Source organism: Haliotis asinina, chromosome 10 (assembly GCF_037392515.1).
Source record: "Haliotis asinina isolate JCU_RB_2024 chromosome 10, JCU_Hal_asi_v2, whole genome shotgun sequence".
Lineage (NCBI taxonomy): Eukaryota > Metazoa > Mollusca > Gastropoda > Lepetellida > Haliotidae > Haliotis > Haliotis asinina.
Genome location: NC_090289.1, coordinates 54,211,995 through 54,232,313, shown reverse-complemented (window position 1 = coordinate 54,232,313; position 20,319 = coordinate 54,211,995). Strand labels below are relative to the sequence as shown.

Genomic DNA, 20,319 nt, shown 5'->3' with positions numbered 1-20,319 from the left:
CCGATTATTTGCCAACGAGTGGCCTCTGATAATTTCCTACGTGCCATGACATTGAAATGAATGAAAAACCGAATGCAATCGACAACCTGCGCTTGTAAACACCCCAGGGAAAAAGTGCATTTTTCGAAAGTTGAGGTTAAAGCAATGCACGTGCGCTGTGCAAGCTTCACGCGCGTCATATCAACCCATGAAAAGCTCATGCTGTATGTCAATACATCAAAATTGAATAATCAATCATCAAAATTACTTCGTTAAACTTTGTTAAGTTTTTATGTGTCTTTGAATTTGGTGTTGCTTAATTAATTTCCATATGTATAGATGAATTTGCGCCTGTTTATTTGTTTAAGCAGAAACCGTTGAAGATTGGTGTAAAGTTAATTGTGATCGTTTTGAATGAAATACTTTATTTTGTGAACCCTCATGAAAATAAATATAATATTCAGGGAATATAAACAAAAAAAACCCCAAACTTATGAATGAGGAGTAAAATGTCTTAAAGTCAGATCAAGACAAGCTAGCTGAAAATCATCAAAGGTACAATTGGAACATTTCTTTTTGCAGGATCATGTTCTGATTGAGCTGACACAGACTGGAATGAAGCCTAAGTCAAAGCATGACACACAGGCTCTAATCAGAGAGGATGATCCCATACTGGTGGTGCATCCCAATTATGTGGCCGATGTGTAAGTGATGATGGTGGTATACAGTGACTGAACGTGCAGCTGTTGAGGTTAAAAGTAACTGCAGACAATGCTGTCTTAATAAACTTCCTTCCTGGGATTGGAGTTTATAGAATCACGAGAACATGTAGATATGTTATATATTGTACAGGTATGATTGTGAGAGGGTATTTAGAGGATGTGAAGACGAAAGAAATATTGAACGCTTTTCTGTCATGATGCCATGATTTAATTATGAAAACCTTGTATATATCTTGCTCATTTTCACATGTCATTTGCAATAAACCATGGTCATCACAAATGTTCGTGTCCTGTTTGATTACACTGGAGGAAGAAATCCTCTGTTAAACTAAGTTGTGAGGTGAGGGTGGTCAAATTTGCTGACTTAGTTGACATGTGGTATCCCTATTGCATAGATCAGTGTACATGCTACTTGTCACTGCATTATCTGGTTCAGACTATTTTGTACAGACTGGTTTTGTGTATAGTCAGCTGTTGGAGCAACTGCCCCAGTTTCAATGATCTGACCTAATGGTTGTGGGCCTTGCACCTTGCTCCTCAATTTTCTGAAACTGCATGTTACATTGCACTGGATAATTGAAGTTCAGAACTCGCATGCTACTAGCGTACACCTACTTCTGCTTGAGAATCATCTGTTAGATGGTGCTTCCATGACAACTGTACTTATACTAATGTTTGGAATTGGTGAGAATCTCACAACTGATCATTGGTTCGTGACAGCAGGTCAATCATTGTGAAATATTGGTGAGCGGCAGTTACCAAATCCTCCTGGTTAAGTTTGTTAATGCTTAAAAAATATACGAAAAACATGCCCTTATTTTAAGGTTTTTGATAATGACAAGGAGCAAGCTTTCAGTGCTGTATGAAATGTAACAGAAATAATGAACCTTGAGGAAGGATGATGATATTTAGATGAACAACTTCCCTACTGCTATGAGAGCGCCATTTTAGTATAGGTTTAACACCCTTATCAAACAAGTGGTGATCAGAATAAGGAAAGAGGAGCATTTTATACGTTGGAGATATTTGTACCATGCATTAGGGAATAGGAAGCCAGACACTAACAGTGCTTATAAAAGCGTAACAAATAAAGCCAGCAAAGTACGCAATGGGCTAGTGAAGCCTGTGGTGTACATAGGCGGGGGATTATCGATGAGTTGGTAATGTGCTGGATGTGTATGCAATCGCCATGGTCACGGATGGCTGGAAACATTTCGTGTAGATACTTTCTTGAAGCTTTCACTATGTTGAAGTCTTTGAGGCTGGTTGTTAAGGTTTGAGTTGTGTCTCACTGGATACTGTGATAGGGGCTGTCTTAGATTAACGACAAGTCTATGAAATGAACATATTTTACTGAGTAAAGTTCATAGTAGGAAAAACAATAATATAATGAAATGAAGCCCTGAGACGTTTTCATTATCAGAAGCCAAGGAAATCGAGAGTTGCGTGGGCTTCCTTGGATATGATTGCCTCTCCTGGGTGTGAGATTTTGAGAGGTCTTGATGTCGCACCGCTAGGTCTGTCCAGAAAGACATGGCGAAATGGTAGTGGTGGTAAACTGTACCCAGTGGTTCTTGTTTCTGACTGGTAGGTACTTTGCTAGCCGCTTTGTATGGTGTTAAGGTGTTCGGTAAGATAAATATGTTGCTATTGTTCCTTTTGAAACCACCTCTACGTTGGCCAGGGGCGTTTTTGTCCTTTTTTTCTTTGAAATGGAGTGTTTGGAGTTAGAGGCTGGCAATGCCATTGTATGAGATGCTGATGACAAAAGGTGCAGACTGTTGTTGGGTGGGTTTTCGTGTATTGTTGTGGACAGGAAGTTGACAAGATGTTTTGGTGGGCCAGAGCTCCAGATGATACTTCAAGCAGCTGGGTAATTACTCCTGTCTGTATGAGTAATAGCACTTGTTGAGGAGTAACTAGCATTTTGTACACTAGTTAAAAGAATTCAGTACCTTTAGGGAGAGTTTCTTCATTGGGTTATTAAAACTTATAAATATATAAGTACAAATGCTTCTCAATAGCCTTAAGTTTTTATTAATTCCTACAATGCCAGATAGTTAGCAGGCAGCCATTTTCAAACACTCAACATTGAAGTCACGTGACTACTACAGTAAACTCTGGACAGTGGCTACGGCTATAATAGTATATGCATAAATAGGCATCACTTATCATTTGCTAACGCTGTTGTAGATTTGGGCGCCACATCAAATTATTATCATAGGCATGCCAATTTAATGAACTGAGTGACGTAGGCAGGACATTACAGAGCTACTGGTTTTATGTGATTCTTATGTCTTTATTTGTACTCCCATAGTTGTAATTGATTTGGTAAATGTGATTTTTATTGATTAAAATAGCAAATACGCGCCTTATCCAGAGCTGTGATGCAATATTCATTATCATGCAAATTAACTCATTTGCATATCATGCGTCATAAGCAATAAATGTCAAAGTGGATTCTTCAATGCTGTGATCTTGGTAGTTCGTAAATATATGTGTCGCCCTTTTGGCGCACGTTCACTATGTCATGGTTACTGGTTACCAGTTGTGTTCTTCGCAACATTAAAACAAAGGAACACAAAACACATGCACACACACACCAAAAAAAAAAAAGAAAAGAAACGTGTGTCCAGGAACAGGGATGCCCCCGCTGCTGTAGGAGGCATTCCAAACTCTTGAGAGTGCTCCGGTGATTAATTTCTACTAAACAAGTTCAATAAACATCTATGCAACTATGAGATACACACCTTTTGAGTCCTTGCTACATTGCTAATTTATATAAGTTAAAATGTCTCTAAACACACACACACACCCTATAAAATACAAAAACAAAATATTGAATGCACACCGATGAGTCTCTATAAAAGACATGTAAACCAAATGAGTTTTGTGCAGTGTTTTTTGAGAAGTGGATAAAGTACATCCCCTGTTGTATGGGACTAACAGGATGAATAGAACCTAATTCAACTAGGTTCAAACATCTGCAGAAGTGCCCAAAATAAACTGGATGAACAAGGCATGAGGTGCACCCTTACAGTCCCAATGAAACATGCGCAGATGCTCAGTGAAATCTGTTGAGCGGCTTTTGTGGAGAAGTGGATTAAACTTGAGCGGCTTTTGTGGAGAAGTGGATTAAACTTCATCCCCTATAACACAATATTCAGAGAGACATTCAACAAAATTTATGTGAGTTCAAACATTAAAATTGGAAAAATTAATAACATACAAATTTAAAAGATGAGATGCACGCCTATAGAATCCCTACAAATTCACGTTAATCTAAATGAATTCCATAAAAACACACACTTTCTTCTCCACGTATATATCATTCTCTATGTATATATCATTCTCTATGCATTTATCATGTACCCTGTAGTTTTAATGAAAACCATTTGATGCATTTAGCAAAGAAAATTGTTTCTCTGTTTGATTCCTTCCGGTAATACGTTGACAATTGTGACAACACATTGCTAATCAAAGTGGATTGCGCAGTCGTACAGCAGTCCTGATACATATTTACTTGCCATGTACTTACGTGAATTTGAGATGTTTCTGGTTTTGCAGTTAAAGGGGGACATTTCTAATATACACATCACAAATTATACGGGGACGTCTCTTCTACATGTCACTTTACTGCAAGTGCTATTACAAAGGAGTCACTTTTCTATACATTATGTATGACGCCCACGTCTGCTGTCCCACGCCGCGATATTGCTGGAATATTGCTAGAAGCGATATAAAACTAAACTCACTCACTCTCTGCACAATGTGGCACGTGGTACCGGTTCCTCTGTTCACATCAGACTGGTCATCATGTTTCATTTGCAACTTCCACCTAGTGTTTGTTACGAGCAACATTTTTATCTTTGTCAACGCCAGCAAGTCGCTTATCTGTTCCATCGCCGGTGTTCAAGCCGCCTTTCCTCCTTGACTTGATCGGAGTCTTCTCACTCATTTGTTTCTTCAACAGCTTGTGTTCCTCGCGGTCCTTCTTCGACTGAAACAAGGAATACTTGCCGTGAGTGGGTATGTACTGTAGACCAGTGTCTGCATCACTGAAACTTTAGAGATACATGTAATAGACTTTATAAAGATTTATGGTCGTGTATTCCTGTTGTATGTACATTTCTTTGAAACAATTTATTTATTATAAATCTATAGGGGCGTGACTGAGGGCCACCTGATCAGAGGAAAGTCCGCAACAGGACAAATTGAGTTTTATACTTATTTTAAGTATTGGCGAAGTTCAAACGTTCTATTTTTTGACATGTATTTTTTTATTTTCAGGACCTCCAGCTGCTTGTGAGAATGGGGCAAATCTCTTCATGGAAAGAGGAAGTTTTCGATCGGTTTAAAAGATTTGATTGTAGGTCGGAAGATCGTTTTCTGCAAATTGTTATGCCAGTGCATTCATTTTAGATAAATGAATTTGGTTTAGTGCCATGTCTCCTGTTTTGAGCAAATATTCGTGACTATTTTTCAAGTTGACATGCACATGTGTAGAACAAAGATTAGTCTTCTGTGTTACATATCTCAATACAGAGAAAATATTCCACGCGTCGAAACAAGGGTGAAATGTCCGTTAACATATAGTTTGTTTATCACATAGTTTGTGTTACACTTAGAACATCAAGTGTGTCAGGTGGGAAAATAATGGTGTCGGGTTTTTTTTTAGATTTCTTTTTTTCTGACTTCCCTGTTTGAGATGATTCTAGTGGCGGTGATCTGCACGCGCTGGAGTCTGTTTAGGAGGGACAGAGGAACACCAAGGAGGACACTATTACAGTCGTCGTCTCGTGATGACGAGGGAAAGAATCAGAACTTTGCTGGAGTGTACTGTTAGGTATTTTCTGATGTTGATGGGTTGAAAACATGACGTTTTGGGCAAAATGGTTGACGTAATCTTCTGGAGAAAGCCCAAGGACCGATGATGACCCCAAGATCCTAGACGGATTCAGATAAGGGAATGGTGCACTGTCCAAACGCGAGGGAGTGACACAGACAGCGACAATACTTAAGGCCAGGAATAGTAGAAATGAAATTGTTCGTTACATCGTTACTTCCTATTTCAGATAGGTCTCAGTTTTAAGTCCTGCCTGACTTCCCAGATGGGATAGGCGTCAAGGAACATTTCAAAAATAGTATCAGAACGTCACAAGCTATGTTGTTTGGAATACCCAGGTATCAGCAACGCAGATCACAATTCTCTGCCAAGCAAGCAGTAAGTCACCATTGAGAACCCACAAATAATGTTCAGTATGATGTATCCTTCAGTGTACTGACTGGGGATTAGTTAGTCTACCCAGCTAGAGCACAATTACAATGTACAGGAAACATGCACTCCCAGGCTTGGTGATAAGGCACACGACTAGGTCGTTTCTTGGTGCGTGTTTTTTCGGCTTTGACGGTTATCCCTTTTTGTAACGCACATTTCAGTGTTATGATTATTTAAGAGCGTGCCTAGCTTTGTTGAATGTACGTTGGTTTTCAACAGTCCAGTATGATATCTTGGTAAAATAAATGATTTCACTCAAATACAACTTGATATATATTTTCAGTACTTTTGTGAGCCATTTACACCCCATTACTTAGAGAACGTGTAGCGAGACATAATTATATTGTTTCATTCTTCTCCTTTGGTGGAAATATGATCGCAAAAGAAACGAGGATAGTGAATGTATCGAGTTTTAACCTCCCCCCGTGGGCCGACCGCCCGTCTGTATCATTTTGTTTCCGGAACTTAAGCAAAAAACTGTTCAATATATATATATATATATATATATATATATATATATATATATATATATATATATATATATATATATATATATATATATATATATATATTTTAAAAAAGAAACAATTGGTAAATATAGCAAACAGAACCTAAAGTGGTGCCTTCTACAATTGCAGAAGCAAACAGAACCTAAAGTGGTGCCTTTTGCAATTGCTGATTTTGTGGCATTTAAAGTTTTCATGGTTTCCATAGAAACGAGTTGGACTCGTCAGCTGTCAGATGATTTGGTGTTTTTTTTTCAGATTTGTGGGTGCCAGGGTGGTTTGTCTTCTTCTATTGACTCTTGTTTCATTCGATATAAGAAACGCTATAAGAATGTCTCTGATTGGGTGGTGTTATAATCCAATGCCAATCAGCCACGCACCCTATAGATTTACAACAAACAAATTGTTCTAAACAGAGGTATATACAACACACGCCCCTTATATATACCCTCTGCATCATCGGGCCACTTCTTAACAATGTACTTGCTGTTACCCTTCCTTGTGCTTGGCATTCACTCCACGTGAGGGTGTCCCGCCATAGTATATACTCGCCTGACGACAGATTGCAATTGGATGCTTGTTGTAGCATTTATATCCTCCATGGTGAATATGATATGAAGTCGTACTCAATGTACTACGTCTTCAGATACTAAGCTGAATTATGGAATAACGCTTATAATGCGCTGCATTCCACCAAGATGGTATTTTATTGCTGCATGCTTACCCCATACGGATTGGAGTACTTTGACCTGAAATAAGATTAAAGAACATACGTATTAATATGTCAAATATAGTCAAAGTGACTCTTGTTTTTTTTATTCTGGTATAAATGTTTAAACTGACGTGCGTGTAACACTTGCCATTCGGGAAAGACTTCCTCTCGTATTCCCCCATTAAACCTACCTCTAACGGCGTATACGTATGCTGAACATAGGGCAGAATCTATATCCATTCAAATATCACACAGACACACACACACACACACACACACACGCACATATATATATATATACCTTCCTTCATTCCACTGATAACATTCACATACGAGAAATGAAATAGGCAATTTGAAGTATGCCCGATCGACTTCTTACGCCGCACAATCTGAAAACGTACCTCCTGAGATACAAGACGAGTCCCAACCCTGCACTAGCCGCTACGAGTCCTGCTATGACTGCACCTGCCATCACCCCCGACGCAGCGCCGGTGTCTGAAAGGAACACCGACATTCTCAGCTTGCATTTCTGGGTGAGACCGTGATGTCCTAGGTTCTGGGAACATGAGGCGACGTTAATTGTCTTAACGTATTGTTTCCCTTTAGGTAGTAGAACAGGCCAGTGCGGCCTGACAAACGGTTATTTAATACGTTTGTATCATCCAGTGTGCCTCATTAGTTCTGTGTGAAACAAACGGAACTCTATATAGACATGACTCTACCTTATCTGGGCAGACAAACACCAAGGCATTAGGCACCAACCTGGATCAGTCAAGACGTCGTCATCCACATCGACGTCAGTGTCATTCCCTGCAAGTACATGGACGGTGGGTAACATGCACGACGCATCGTCTCATTGTTGCTAGAGTGGGCGAAAGCTATTCATTCACAGACGCGCATTCTCGTTGATATATTTAACGTTTAAATGGTAAGCGGGCTGTTTGGCTCGAATTTCGTGACGTACCTCCCGTAGTCAACGTTGTGATTTGAGGGGGAATAGTCATCAGAATTTTTGGGACAGTAGCGGGTTCACTGGGTATAGTGATGCCAAGTCTGGTGAGCTCATCAGAAACCTCAGGGTGCTTCCGCAGGTAACCTGGTAGATAGATACATCAATCAGCGGCACGGGAACAACGATCACTTCTATCAGTTACACATGGACAACAATCACTTCTGTCAGTTACTCAGGGACGACAATCACTTCTGTCAGTTACACAGGAACAACAATCACATCTGTCAGTTACACAGGAACAACAATCACTTCTGTCATTTACACAGGAACAACAATCACTTCTGTCAGTTACATAGGGACAACAATCACTTCTGTCAGTTACACGGGAACAACAATCACTTCTGTCAGTTACCTGGGGACAACAATCACTTCTGTCAGTTACCTGGGAACAACAATCACTTCTGTCAGTGACATAGGGACAACAATCACATCTGTCAGTTACACGGGAACAACAATCACTTCTGTCATTTACACAGGAACAACAATCACTTCTGTCAGTTACACAGGGACAACAATCACTTCTGTCAGTTACACGGGAACAATCACTTCTGTCAGTTACCTGGGAACAACAATCACTTCTGTCAGTTACATAGGTACAACAATCACTTCTGTCAGTTACCTGGGAACAACAATCACTTCTGTCAGTTACCTGGGAACAACAATCACTTCTGTCAGTTACATAGGGACAACAATCACTTCTGTCAGTTACACGGGAACAACAATCACTTCTCTCAGTTACACAGGGACAACAATCACTTCTGTCAGTTACATAGGGACAACAATCACTTCTGTCATTTACACAGGAACAGTAATCACTTCTGTCAGTTACACAGGGACAACAATCACTTCTGTCAGTTACACGGGAACAACAATCACTTCTGTCAGTTACACAGAGACAACTATCACTTTTGTCGGTTACACAGAGACAACAATCACTTCTGTCAGTTACACAGGAACAACAATCACTTCAGTCTGTCACACGGAGACAACAATCTCTCCTGTCAGTTGAACCGGAACGACCTGGGAAAAACAATCACTTCTGTCAGTTACATAGGGACAACAATCACGTCTGTCAGTTACACGGGAACAACAATCACTTCTCTCAGTTACACAGGGACAACAATCACTTCTCTCAGTTACACGGGAACAGCAATCACTTCTGTCATTTACACAGGAACAGTAATCACTTCTGTCAGTTACACGGGAACAACAATAACTTCTGTCATTTACAGGGGAACAACAACCACTTCTGCCGATTACACAGGAACAAAAATCACTTCTGTCAGTTACACAGAGACAACTATCACTTTTGTCGGTTACACAGAGACAACAATCACTTCTGTCGATTACACAGGAACAGCAATCACTTCAGTCTGTCACACGGAGACAACAATCTCTCCTGTCAGTTGAACTGGAACGACAATTCACTTCTGTTACACAGGAACAACATCATTTCCGCCAGTTACGTAGGAAAAACACAAAAGGAACACAACTAACTTCTCCATCCTTGACCGAGTGCGTTGACTGGACGATAGTCCTTCTGACTGAGATGGTCCTGCTGGTTGTAATGGCCTGCAACCCACACTAACATGTGTCACAAACATCGTCACATTCAGTGGTTAGTGTACTCAAGTCCGAAAACAGGTGCCAATACAAGCGACCACGGATAGCCCTGGCTGGCAACATACGGCAGCGTATGTTACCGTGCTGGAGGCACATGTCACAGATACATGCATGTATATCGGCGAAATGCACAAGCACAATGCTATCTCTTCTGCTCAGTAGTGCCGGGGCAACTTGCTGTCCCTGATGGGATGGGTGGCACGTGGTTTAAAGAGAGCAGTGCAAGTGCTATGAATGGTCGTTTGTACGAAAAAGCAATACGGCATTAATTGAGGCAAATCGGCAACGATATTCAGACAAAGGCGAGAAAAACATATTTACAGGCAGCGGGACCAGCTTGACTAGTTTGTTACATTCTGGCTGGGTTCAGTTAGTGACATCTGACAGAAAAACAGCGAGAACTATATTCTTGAAAATGCAAATTCTGACCAGATAAACAAGTTAGATGTGTCACCTGTCAGCCACACGTTGTAGGTGGCCCCGTCCCTGCCCCCACAGTTCTGGCCCATGTTCCCTGGGCACAGCATGTTACAGTCTTCCCGTGGTGCAGTGAACTTCTTGGCTACCTTGGGTAGCCGCGGCAAACACGTGCACTTCTCGCCAGTCTGAGAGAGAACACGGAATTAGTGGATAATATCCTGGGAATATCTGTTTAGGAGACAACACCTTTAGAACTTCTCGTAAATGAGTACTCTTGACAGACTTACGACAGTCGTAGCACTATGGTCGTTAATTAGAAAGTGGTCCTGGTTAGTGAACAGCCTAATATGAGTGAGTGAGTGAGTGAGTGTGGTTTCACATCTTTTTAAGCAGTATTCCAGCAATATCACGGCAGGGGAGACCAGAATGGGCTTCACACATACTTTTCAAGTGGGGACTCAAACCGGTGTCTTCGACGTCAGGGGGCAAGGCTTTAACCACTAGACTACCCCACCGACCCGTCAAACAAACAAGTAAAACACATAAATGAACTGACTTTGGCCGACTACATGGTCTAAGACAACGCCGGACAGACAGACTCCAGAATTTCACAATGGAGTACACACATTTATCCTAAACTAAATCTCCTCACCGAGAGCAAGGCGTAGGTGAACTTGTAGTGGAAGCAATGAACGACACACAACTCCTTAGACATAAGGTGACTGGTGAAGGACAGAAAGTTCCGTGGGGTTACCTTCACACAAGGGCCGGTGTTGTCATCTGAAACAGAAACGAGGGGTACATGCGGCTAGTCTCATATTAGTGTGTACACGGTGTTATTGTCTTCTACTGGCATGCCGCCATTAGGTTAAGTATTTACTAGAAGAAATCAACACCGTGGGCCGAACAATGACTTTACCAAAGATTAGTTCAATCAATATTTTAGAACTCAATTATCACCGTTAAAAAAAGATATTATTTTAAACATAAGAAATCCGTTTTAGGTTTTATAAAAAAATATATCAAACCACAAGCTGATATACACATGTTCTCAGCCAAACTATCTGGCACAACTGTACTATCATAATTAACAAAAAAAACCCCAAAACATCTACTACTCCAACTGGAACTCGAAAGAAATCCTTTTAAAAATGATCTTTTGGGTGAAAACTTCAGCGATTTTTAAAACAAATATGATCTTAAAACAAACTTTATTCCTTATTATGATTTGATTCAACAGACAAAACATGTCATTAGGAAATTTAGAAGTGAAAAGATATGGTTAAATTCCCAGTCTGCTACACAAAACGTCTTTGTACAGACATTACAGAGTCGAGGTACTATTATTCAGCACTAACGGAGAAACACTATACAACAAATAACAACATATTGGTAAGTGGGAACAAGAATTGCAATGGACCAAATATAACATGAGACCTTTTCGGTGCACCAGCCATTCAAACATTCAGTGGTTCCAGTACCAAATCCTACACCATATGTTACCAACAAATACCCGTTCACAAAAAATGGGCTATGTTAAATGAGATAGGAGTGACTTTTGTTCCTACAAAACACACACTGCAGCACTCATTTTGGGAGTGTGATCTTGAACGACCGCTATGAACTAAACTGGAAAGTTGGCTAGAACGAAAAAGCTCACATAGAAATCCATTTTAATAAAGACAAATTGACAAACAATGACCCACTAAACATAATCATCTTGGTTTTCATAACGACTCAGTTAGTGTTTGACCATAAACAGAAGCGATTGTCAGCCTACCAATCACTGATATACACAGTCCGGGGTTATTATATTATTACTACATGTGCCGCTGAAATGTGGAATTGAGCCGATATGTTTTACAAATTCTGGTCTTCTGTCATTCTCTGTTCATGTAATTGTATTGTGTGATTGATATCTGTATTTACCCTGAAATATACATTTAAATGAAAACAAAAAGTTATTGTTTTCTACTCACATGCCGCCATTTCAGCCGTCATTTTCGACTTGTTCCGTTTGTAGGCCATACGGGTACCTGTGTACAGCTGATGGATTCGTTCCTGTTCTAGCTTCACATATCCTGCAAGACAATCATCACGACACATCAGCGAGCACGTGATTGTGTGCGTGTGTGGTGACTGATGTGTCTGTGGTGTGCATGGTGTGAATGAGTGAGGCACGTGTACGACTGTGGTAGCGATTAAACGCCCAGGGCCCTCATTCTCAAAACATTCGTAGCCCTAAGAATTCTTAACTTTGATCGTAGCCAATGTGTTAATTTCACTCTTTGTCTCTGTGCTACCCTTACCGGACACTATGCTTCTTTGATTCCTGTCCATAAACAAAGCCAATAAAATCAGTCAGCGTCGTGAAATATATAGAATGGGGACAACTTGACATTTTGTTACAGGAATATGTTGATTGTTCAAGGGCTCTAAACATAAACTCTTTGTTGTGGAGTTTTTATTCATCTTCCCGATACAAGGGAGTTGTTCCTTTGCTTGGGTTAGATATGTAGAATATTCTCGTTTACCAAAGTTGACATGTCTTAAAACTCGACCGAAATCAAATTACGTTGCTCTGAAGCATCATCCGTTGCACAGAATCGCAGATAATTGCAGGATGTTATATAACACCTCTACTTTCCTCTACTTCACATTCTCAGTTGCTATTACCTGTGAAAAACAGGGATGCGGCTCTACCGCCCCCGCAGGCTTGTTTCTTGTCCCCTGGGCAGGCGATGTTGCATTGCTTCTTGTCCTTAGGCTTATTCCGAGTATGAGAGCACAGGCAGCGATTGCCGTTCTGAAGAAACAAGACATCACTTTAACGGTTTCAACAACTGAAAAAATGAAGCGCACTTATTTATGCTGTAGTGTAATGTTTGCAGATATCAAATTGACGGGTGAACAAATGGTTTTATGCACAGGAGTTGACTCCCTTAGACGAATCAGGATCAGTAGACAGCTAGATCATATCCTTGATACTGACTCTTGCTCGTGTGTTACAAAAGAGGTAAATGTGCTCAATCTGCATGACATAAGGTCTTATCTGCTGAAACACCGTCATGAAAATACAATTTGGTGTTCACCTAACCCAGTCAGTCACTCACTCGTCCCACTCGGATATGAACTTCACACACCTGCAGTACAGCATACGCGTACTTGCTTCGCCAGCATTTGACGACGCACCACATCGACGTCATCGTTCCGTCCCTCTTCACCGCCAACGTCGTCCCCCTCGGACTACTGCATCCGAGAGCCTTCACCTCTGAAAGAAGGGTTCCATCTACATTAACACTACACCTCAACATCTACTGGTTGAATCTCCGATCCTAATAGTAGAGATTGCAATCGGAGTCTACTCTGATCATGTAAAAGAACCCATACAATCACAATCCCTACCAGTAGAAGCTCAAATCTGTCAGGGTTGAGATTGCAGTCCTACACTTATGCAAGCCAGTGAATATTTAGAAACACAAAATTTATTTTCATATATGTAAACATAAAACAATATGTCACACCTTCCTTACATGCTGCGGTTGGTTGTAGGTGGGTAATGTCCAAGTAGTTAATTGCCCTGCACCTCTCCTCCCAGAATTCCCACATGCCACCCACACCTTGTAACAACAAACCAATTCGGTATTTCCTGGAACAGTGTTAGAAAAAGCAAACATGCTTTTTCACCAATTCAGGTTTCTCTAGAAATATAATATGTTTGAAAAAAAAAGACAACCGTAAGTTAATTAATATAATTGTTTACTCAGTTCCAGTCAATCTTAATCTGCTAATTCAGCTTTCATCGTTACTTGGTTCTTCCTTTACTCTCATGTATTAATTGGTCTTTAGGACTCTTCCATTATAAGTAGGTGAAATCTTTTTGTGGTTTTAACTAAATGTAGATATACTGGGCTGTAGGTATGTCAGATGTCAGAGGTGTTACACTGTTTATGGGTATATGAGGGGAATAGATTTGAGCATGAACCAGTTATCAGCTGAAGAGATGATCACACACAAGTGGACAATGGAGGAACAGAAGGCCGAGTTTTACAAACTGCTGGATGACCACATAGCGCAGCTTAACAAGAAGAAACAAGAAACCTTTTGTATCACCCAAGAAGCATATGACAAAGCTGTGGAAGTTCTGCAGTTGGATAGTGTAAAGTGTTCAGCAGGCAGCCATTTCAAGTTCTGGTGTGCTAAGCACTTTAAGCTGCAAAAGCTAGGATCTAGGAGGATTCTCTACTGTAAGAAATCATCATGCCCTATCATCACCAAGGAGGATATATTTGACACAGTTAAACGGCATGTTATACATTCACAGTATTCATTATAATTAATACATTATTTAATCAACAATTTATACATTTGCCTCTTTATGTGGATTTGATTGCAGATGTCACATAAGAGTTGGTCATTCACGACGTGCCAAAACCCTCAGCACTTGCCCTGAATGTTCCACACGCATGCCAGTCAAGAAACCTGCATCAGGGAAGCCCATTATCTCACTTGGATTCCTGACCCGTGTCCAGATTGACATAATTGACATGACCAGCAGACCAGATGGTGACTTCAAGTGCATCTTACATATGCGTGACAACTTCAGCAAGTTCAGCTGGACTCATCCTTTGACATCCAAGCGGTCTGCAGAGGTTGCAGAGAAGCTTGTCCAGACCTTCTGCGTGTTTGCCTGTTGTCGTATTCTCCAGTCAGATAATGGGCGGGAATTTGTATCTGCTGTCATCAATGACCTCTGCAAGGACTGGCCTGGTAAGGATCAATGATTTCATTTGTGGTTTAGAAGTATTGGAAAATACAACTCTTATTGTTCCTTAATTTTCATTTTAATAAAACCAATGTGGTACTTTTACAGGCATGATCATCCTTCATGAGCGACCTCGTCATCCACAATCACATGGCTGTGTGGAGAGGGGGAATGGAGATCTGCAGCTTAAACTCGGCAAGTGGATGGAGGAAAACCCTGAGAGAGGCTGGGTCCAGGGTCTTCTTCATGTTACATATGCTATCAACATTTTCACTAGTTCAACAACCATGAAGTCACTGTATGAAGTCGTCTTCGGCCAACCTCCTCCAACTGACTGTGCTGTGCTGGAAATACTGGATGAGCAGGGCATTCAAGATGAGGACGATTTAACAGATCTTTTCACCAGTTGGAGAGCAGACAAGTTGAAGATCCCATCGGCCCACTGACAAACCAGACAAGGGATTGTGCAAACATCAACCAGACCACATCTCAGGCTACTAAAAGTGATTCTGGATGGTGCAAGAACAGTCGGAACTGGAATAGAAGTGTTTGGGAGGACCTCAGTACATTGTGAAACAGTTAATCCACAACAGCAGAGAGTATTCCAGATAACATCTGTGGAGGATCCAGACTTCATTCCAGCTGGAGGTAACACGTTTGATGAACCTCTTTCTGTTGGCCAATTCAATGTCTGGGACATCACTCAAGCAGTTTTACTAGAACCTGACACACCACACAGCAAGGTTGGGAAAACTGCAACAGATGGCAGCCAACTGAAGGCAGCCAACAGGCAGCAAGTACATCATGATGCCAAGTGGAAAAGTACTTCTTTCAATGAAGGGGACACTGAGTACGCATTCACGAAGTGGATCGCACTAACACAGATCCTCCACTTCTGCCACGCAAGGTCCTACAAGCTCATGGTGCAGGGAAAGATGCAACATACAAGCTATATACAACCACAGGCAAACTGTAGCGCAAGTGGGGCTGCGCAGCGTAGAAAATATGACCAGTATTCATAAATGCGAGCGAAGCGAGCAATGGTTGGCAACGCACTTCCCTCGCTTCAGTTCAAAAGTATTTTTCATGTCAAAATATAATATCGCCACCATCAAAAGTACACTCCAATATCCTCTCTAGGTTGTGCTCTCTGATTTCCAACGCCATATTCAATAAAACTGAAATCTGTTTTATTCAACATTTTAAGAGCAACTCGTGGTACATCAGACCGTTCTTCACCTCCAATACCACTGCCAGTTTCCGGTTCAAAGCAGTAAAGGAACTAGTTATTATTCCGTATGGAATGCATAAAGAGTTACCTCCCATGCTTCATACGCCCACTATGCCAGAAGTGTGTTTATTGTAGAATGTTACAAAACATCTAACAATAACGCCGACACTTAAGACAATTACAATCCAACAGAATTATGATAAAATTAGGCAATATGGTATATCCTTATAATTTCTGCTTATTCTTGTTCCTTCACTCCTTTGAGCCGGAAACTGGCAGGGGCAATGGAGGCGAAGAACGAACTGAATACCACGAGTGGCGCTTAAAATGTTGTATAAAACACATTTCACGTGAGTAATTATTAAATATGGGGTTGGAAATCGAAGAGCACAACCTAGTGAGGAAATGGGAGTGTACCTTTGATGGTGGCGACATTTTATTTTGACATGAGAAATACGTTTGAACCGAAGCGAGGGAAGTGCGTTGCCAACCTTTTCTCGCATATGTAAAGACTGGTCATGTTCTCTACGCTGCGCAACTACGTTTGCGCTACAGTTTGCCTGTGATACAGCTCACGGTCGTCTGAGAAACGCCTTTGGTGCAGAGAAGCTGGTTGACATCCGTAATGTTTGCTTTCCATCATTGCAACATGTGGATGTCACCAGTCTAGAAGAAATATCAATCATCCAGGCTTCAAGAATTAACACAGGCTGGACAACAAGAATGACACAAGGATCAGGTGTATGTGCTTGTGAGGGCAGCTGTATACCTAACAGCTGTCGTTGTAAAAAACACCGAGTAAAACGTTATACAAAGTGTCACACAACCACAACTAGCGTGTGTCAAAATAATGTTTAGTGCTATCTTCATTGTTACCTGTTTTGTAAGTAAGATGTGTAAATATTGTAATAAATGTATCTAACTGGAAATGTTCTATACCTTAGTAAAATGCATACTTTTGTTCAGTCTCTATCTTCATTACCTGATTTGAAAAGAAGATGTGTAAATATAGCAATAAATGTATCTGTAACTGGAAACAGTCCATACCTGAGTAAACTGCATATTATTGTTCAGCATGTGTCTTTGTTGTTATGCCACAGATAAATCAGCATTCTACCAGCTGAACTGGAAATTGACAATTCAGTGGAGACTACGATTGCAATTTCTACTAGTAGGATCGGAGAATCGGAGACTCCAATCGCAATCTCTACTGGTGGAGACTCCGATCGCAATTTCTACTAGTAGAATCTCTGATTCTACCAAATTGCAGTCTGTACCTTGACATATATATGCATACTATATTAGTGTTAGTGTTAGTATTAGTGTTTGAGAACATGGCCTAAGTTATTTATGCTTATACAAATCCGTTTACCTGTTTTTTAGGTTATGTTTGAACAAGATTCGTGAGAGGAGTTAAACTCCTCTGCAAACCTTGTGCTCCACTACTCAGTGACTGAGCATGTTGGTAATGTCTTATGGATTCAGGCCATTCATTCAGTACGGTAGACCAGCACTGCCCAGTGTTAGTGTGCTATTTTTATCTGCGTTTTGGGAGTTCTGCGTTATGGGAGGAAACCTACCCCACCTCACCTCGCCAAGGCGAAGGTTGCAAGCATCAGTTGACAGAGCATCGATGTTGTGTCGAGATTGTATTCACTGCCTATACATCATGTATTGTGAAGTGTCACGTGATCCGCAGCCATGTTCATCTATATACAACTCAAACATATAACCAAACACACGGAAAGATCCAGTGGCTCCTTTCAAGAAGTAACCTTTGCTAAGGTTAACCTTAACTCACATTCTTTACCATTGCCGTAAGGCTACCTTAGTGATTTACGAACACCATAGTGCTTTGTGAAAGGAGGCCCAGGTCAAAATTGGTCTGGATTGTCTGGTCAAGACTATAGATCATTAACAGACCTCCGTCATAGTTGGGATATTTGCTGAGTGCGGCTTAACAAACAAATCTAGACAAACATTTTGCAGTGCCACAAACGTTTCGCTGATTGCCTGTTGCAAGTATTTCTATCTCTCTGAGGTGATAAAAGTAAGCGCTTTCCAAGCTTTTCATTTATAAACAACGGCCTAAATAACAATGATGGGTGCAACCGAAATTGGTTAATATCGGAACGGGATGTCAGACAGGTACATAGATTTCCACACAGCATGGAATCTTTTGTACACTAGAGAGACAGGTAATTTTGTTATATTTTAAGGCAGCCGGGAAATGCCGGGAGATCACAATCGTGCATGCAGTGAATCAACTGTTTCATATGAAATGGAAGGGTGTACTTTTTCTCGAAGTTTACAACAAATTGCTGCATCAGAACCGTGACGTTTCAAGAAAAGGAGTCATTGGGGCATGTCTTGATTCTTTCTTTGAGAATGCTCTGCTACCACGTTTGTGATACTCTATTCTTACATACAATAATCGACATAGACATTGACTGATGTTCGCGATGAAAGATTCAAACATGTAATGTATGAAAATATCTCACCATTAGACTTGGTTCTTTCTGATAATGTCAACAAAAGTTGCACATTAGCTTCTTTCCCATACGCAGTTGTCTGCGGCAGTGTCAAAACTGCAACAAACACACAGACAATAAGTCTTTTACAACAATAACCATACCATTTGTCGGCCATTTTCATAGCGAATATTATGTGACGTCATGGAATATCGATGACGTCACTGAGATTATGACGTCTATGATTTTTATTCTAAGCTGGGCCCACTCTCCTACCCAGAGGTCCTTGCGGCGAGCCAGCAGAGTATGCTATGCTGTCATCGCTGTGCTGGAGTGTGACATATGCAGTTCTGTAAGGGCAACTGTACAAATCATAATCAGCCAGAAATGAATTCGGTATGAAACCCAAAACAAGTGATGTTATTCATGCCACCACTACTTAACGAAGTAACTGAAATACAAATCAAATAATTTCTTCAGTAGAATTATCACAACGGTTTAAATAGAATGGCAGTACAGTGACATTGTGTACTCACCTATTAACATTATTAACTTTCTTGAAAATCAATGAATGTTTTCAGTTTGAGTATCTATCCTATAGTTACCATAAATAAAAAGCTACCCTTTGCGCACCCGCTGTTGTGGTTTATTTTTTATAATTATGAAAAACGATCTTAATACCCTAGATGCCACAGGGACATATATGTCCTTCCTTTCCAACCCTCACTTTGAAGTCCAATAAAATTCTAAATATACTACGCATTCATATATACTCCACAGTTTTGAATTCCCAGTTTCTTGATACCATCCATTGTTATTTCAGACAAAGTTAAAGTGCTTAGAACAACCTTTGAAAATGGGTCTCATTGAAAATGTCGCAATTTTTGACGCAATATGAAATCGCGATTCGCATCGTTATTTGCTGTATGTGAAAATCGGATAAGTACTGGGAACACTGAATTTCAAAACTAGAATATTAATGATCACTGATATGAGGTTTTCATGAAATATGAAAACCACTAGTGATAATTCTGAAACCTTGCCGATGAACCCAAAATATTTTAAATATGAAAATATTAATCATATAATTTAACACACTGGATACTGTCTACAAAATTACGTTTCGCGAGAGCCGGAATTGAGACGCCAATTACATTATGTAGAGATCAGATTCAGGTGCAACAAATGCATCACTGACGTCCCCATAAATTTTAGAATGGAAAAAAAAGAAAAAAGTCCAAGAGACGTGTGTTTACAAGTATAGGGGTCGGCGTGTTTGGATTACTCGTACATGGTGTGAAGCGGCCTTAAAATCAGAAGTTATCATTCTTCAAGACGCATGCCGAATTTAGCAAAGATGAGCTATTGATATTCATCATCCCTAAGTGTCACGGAAGAATGTGTGACGCGAAGGGATGGGTGAACTGATTGTGTGAAGTGGAATCAGCGCCATGCGTTGATCATATCAACCACAGGTTTGCCGTGACCTGATTCGTAATAACAAGACGTCATTTGCGTGGAGCAAACTTCCTGCTTGCTGACTTTCCACATGCCCCAGTACGGCATGCCAGTCTTATTCCACTGTTGATCACAGAATCGT

At 40.6% G+C, this 20,319-nt stretch overlaps 1 protein-coding gene and 1 pseudogene across 2 annotated transcripts in view; one reads left to right on the top strand and one right to left on the bottom strand.

Moving 5' to 3' along the window:
- The window catches only part of LOC137298514 (zygotic DNA replication licensing factor mcm6-like), a 385,641-nt gene that overhangs the window by 14,426 nt on the left and 350,896 nt on the right, over nucleotides 1-20,319 (top strand). Inside the window, exon 16 of one of the 2 annotated variants that reach the window (XM_067830806.1) lies at nucleotides 562-687. In XM_067830806.1, coding sequence (XP_067686907.1) covers nucleotides 562-687 — 126 coding nt within the window. Of the gene's footprint in view, nucleotides 1-561; nucleotides 983-20,319 lie in introns of those variants that run through there. The other variant, XM_067830805.1, reaches the window with a different exon arrangement.
- LOC137298776 (uncharacterized) lies at nucleotides 4,540-18,925 on the bottom strand (annotated as a pseudogene).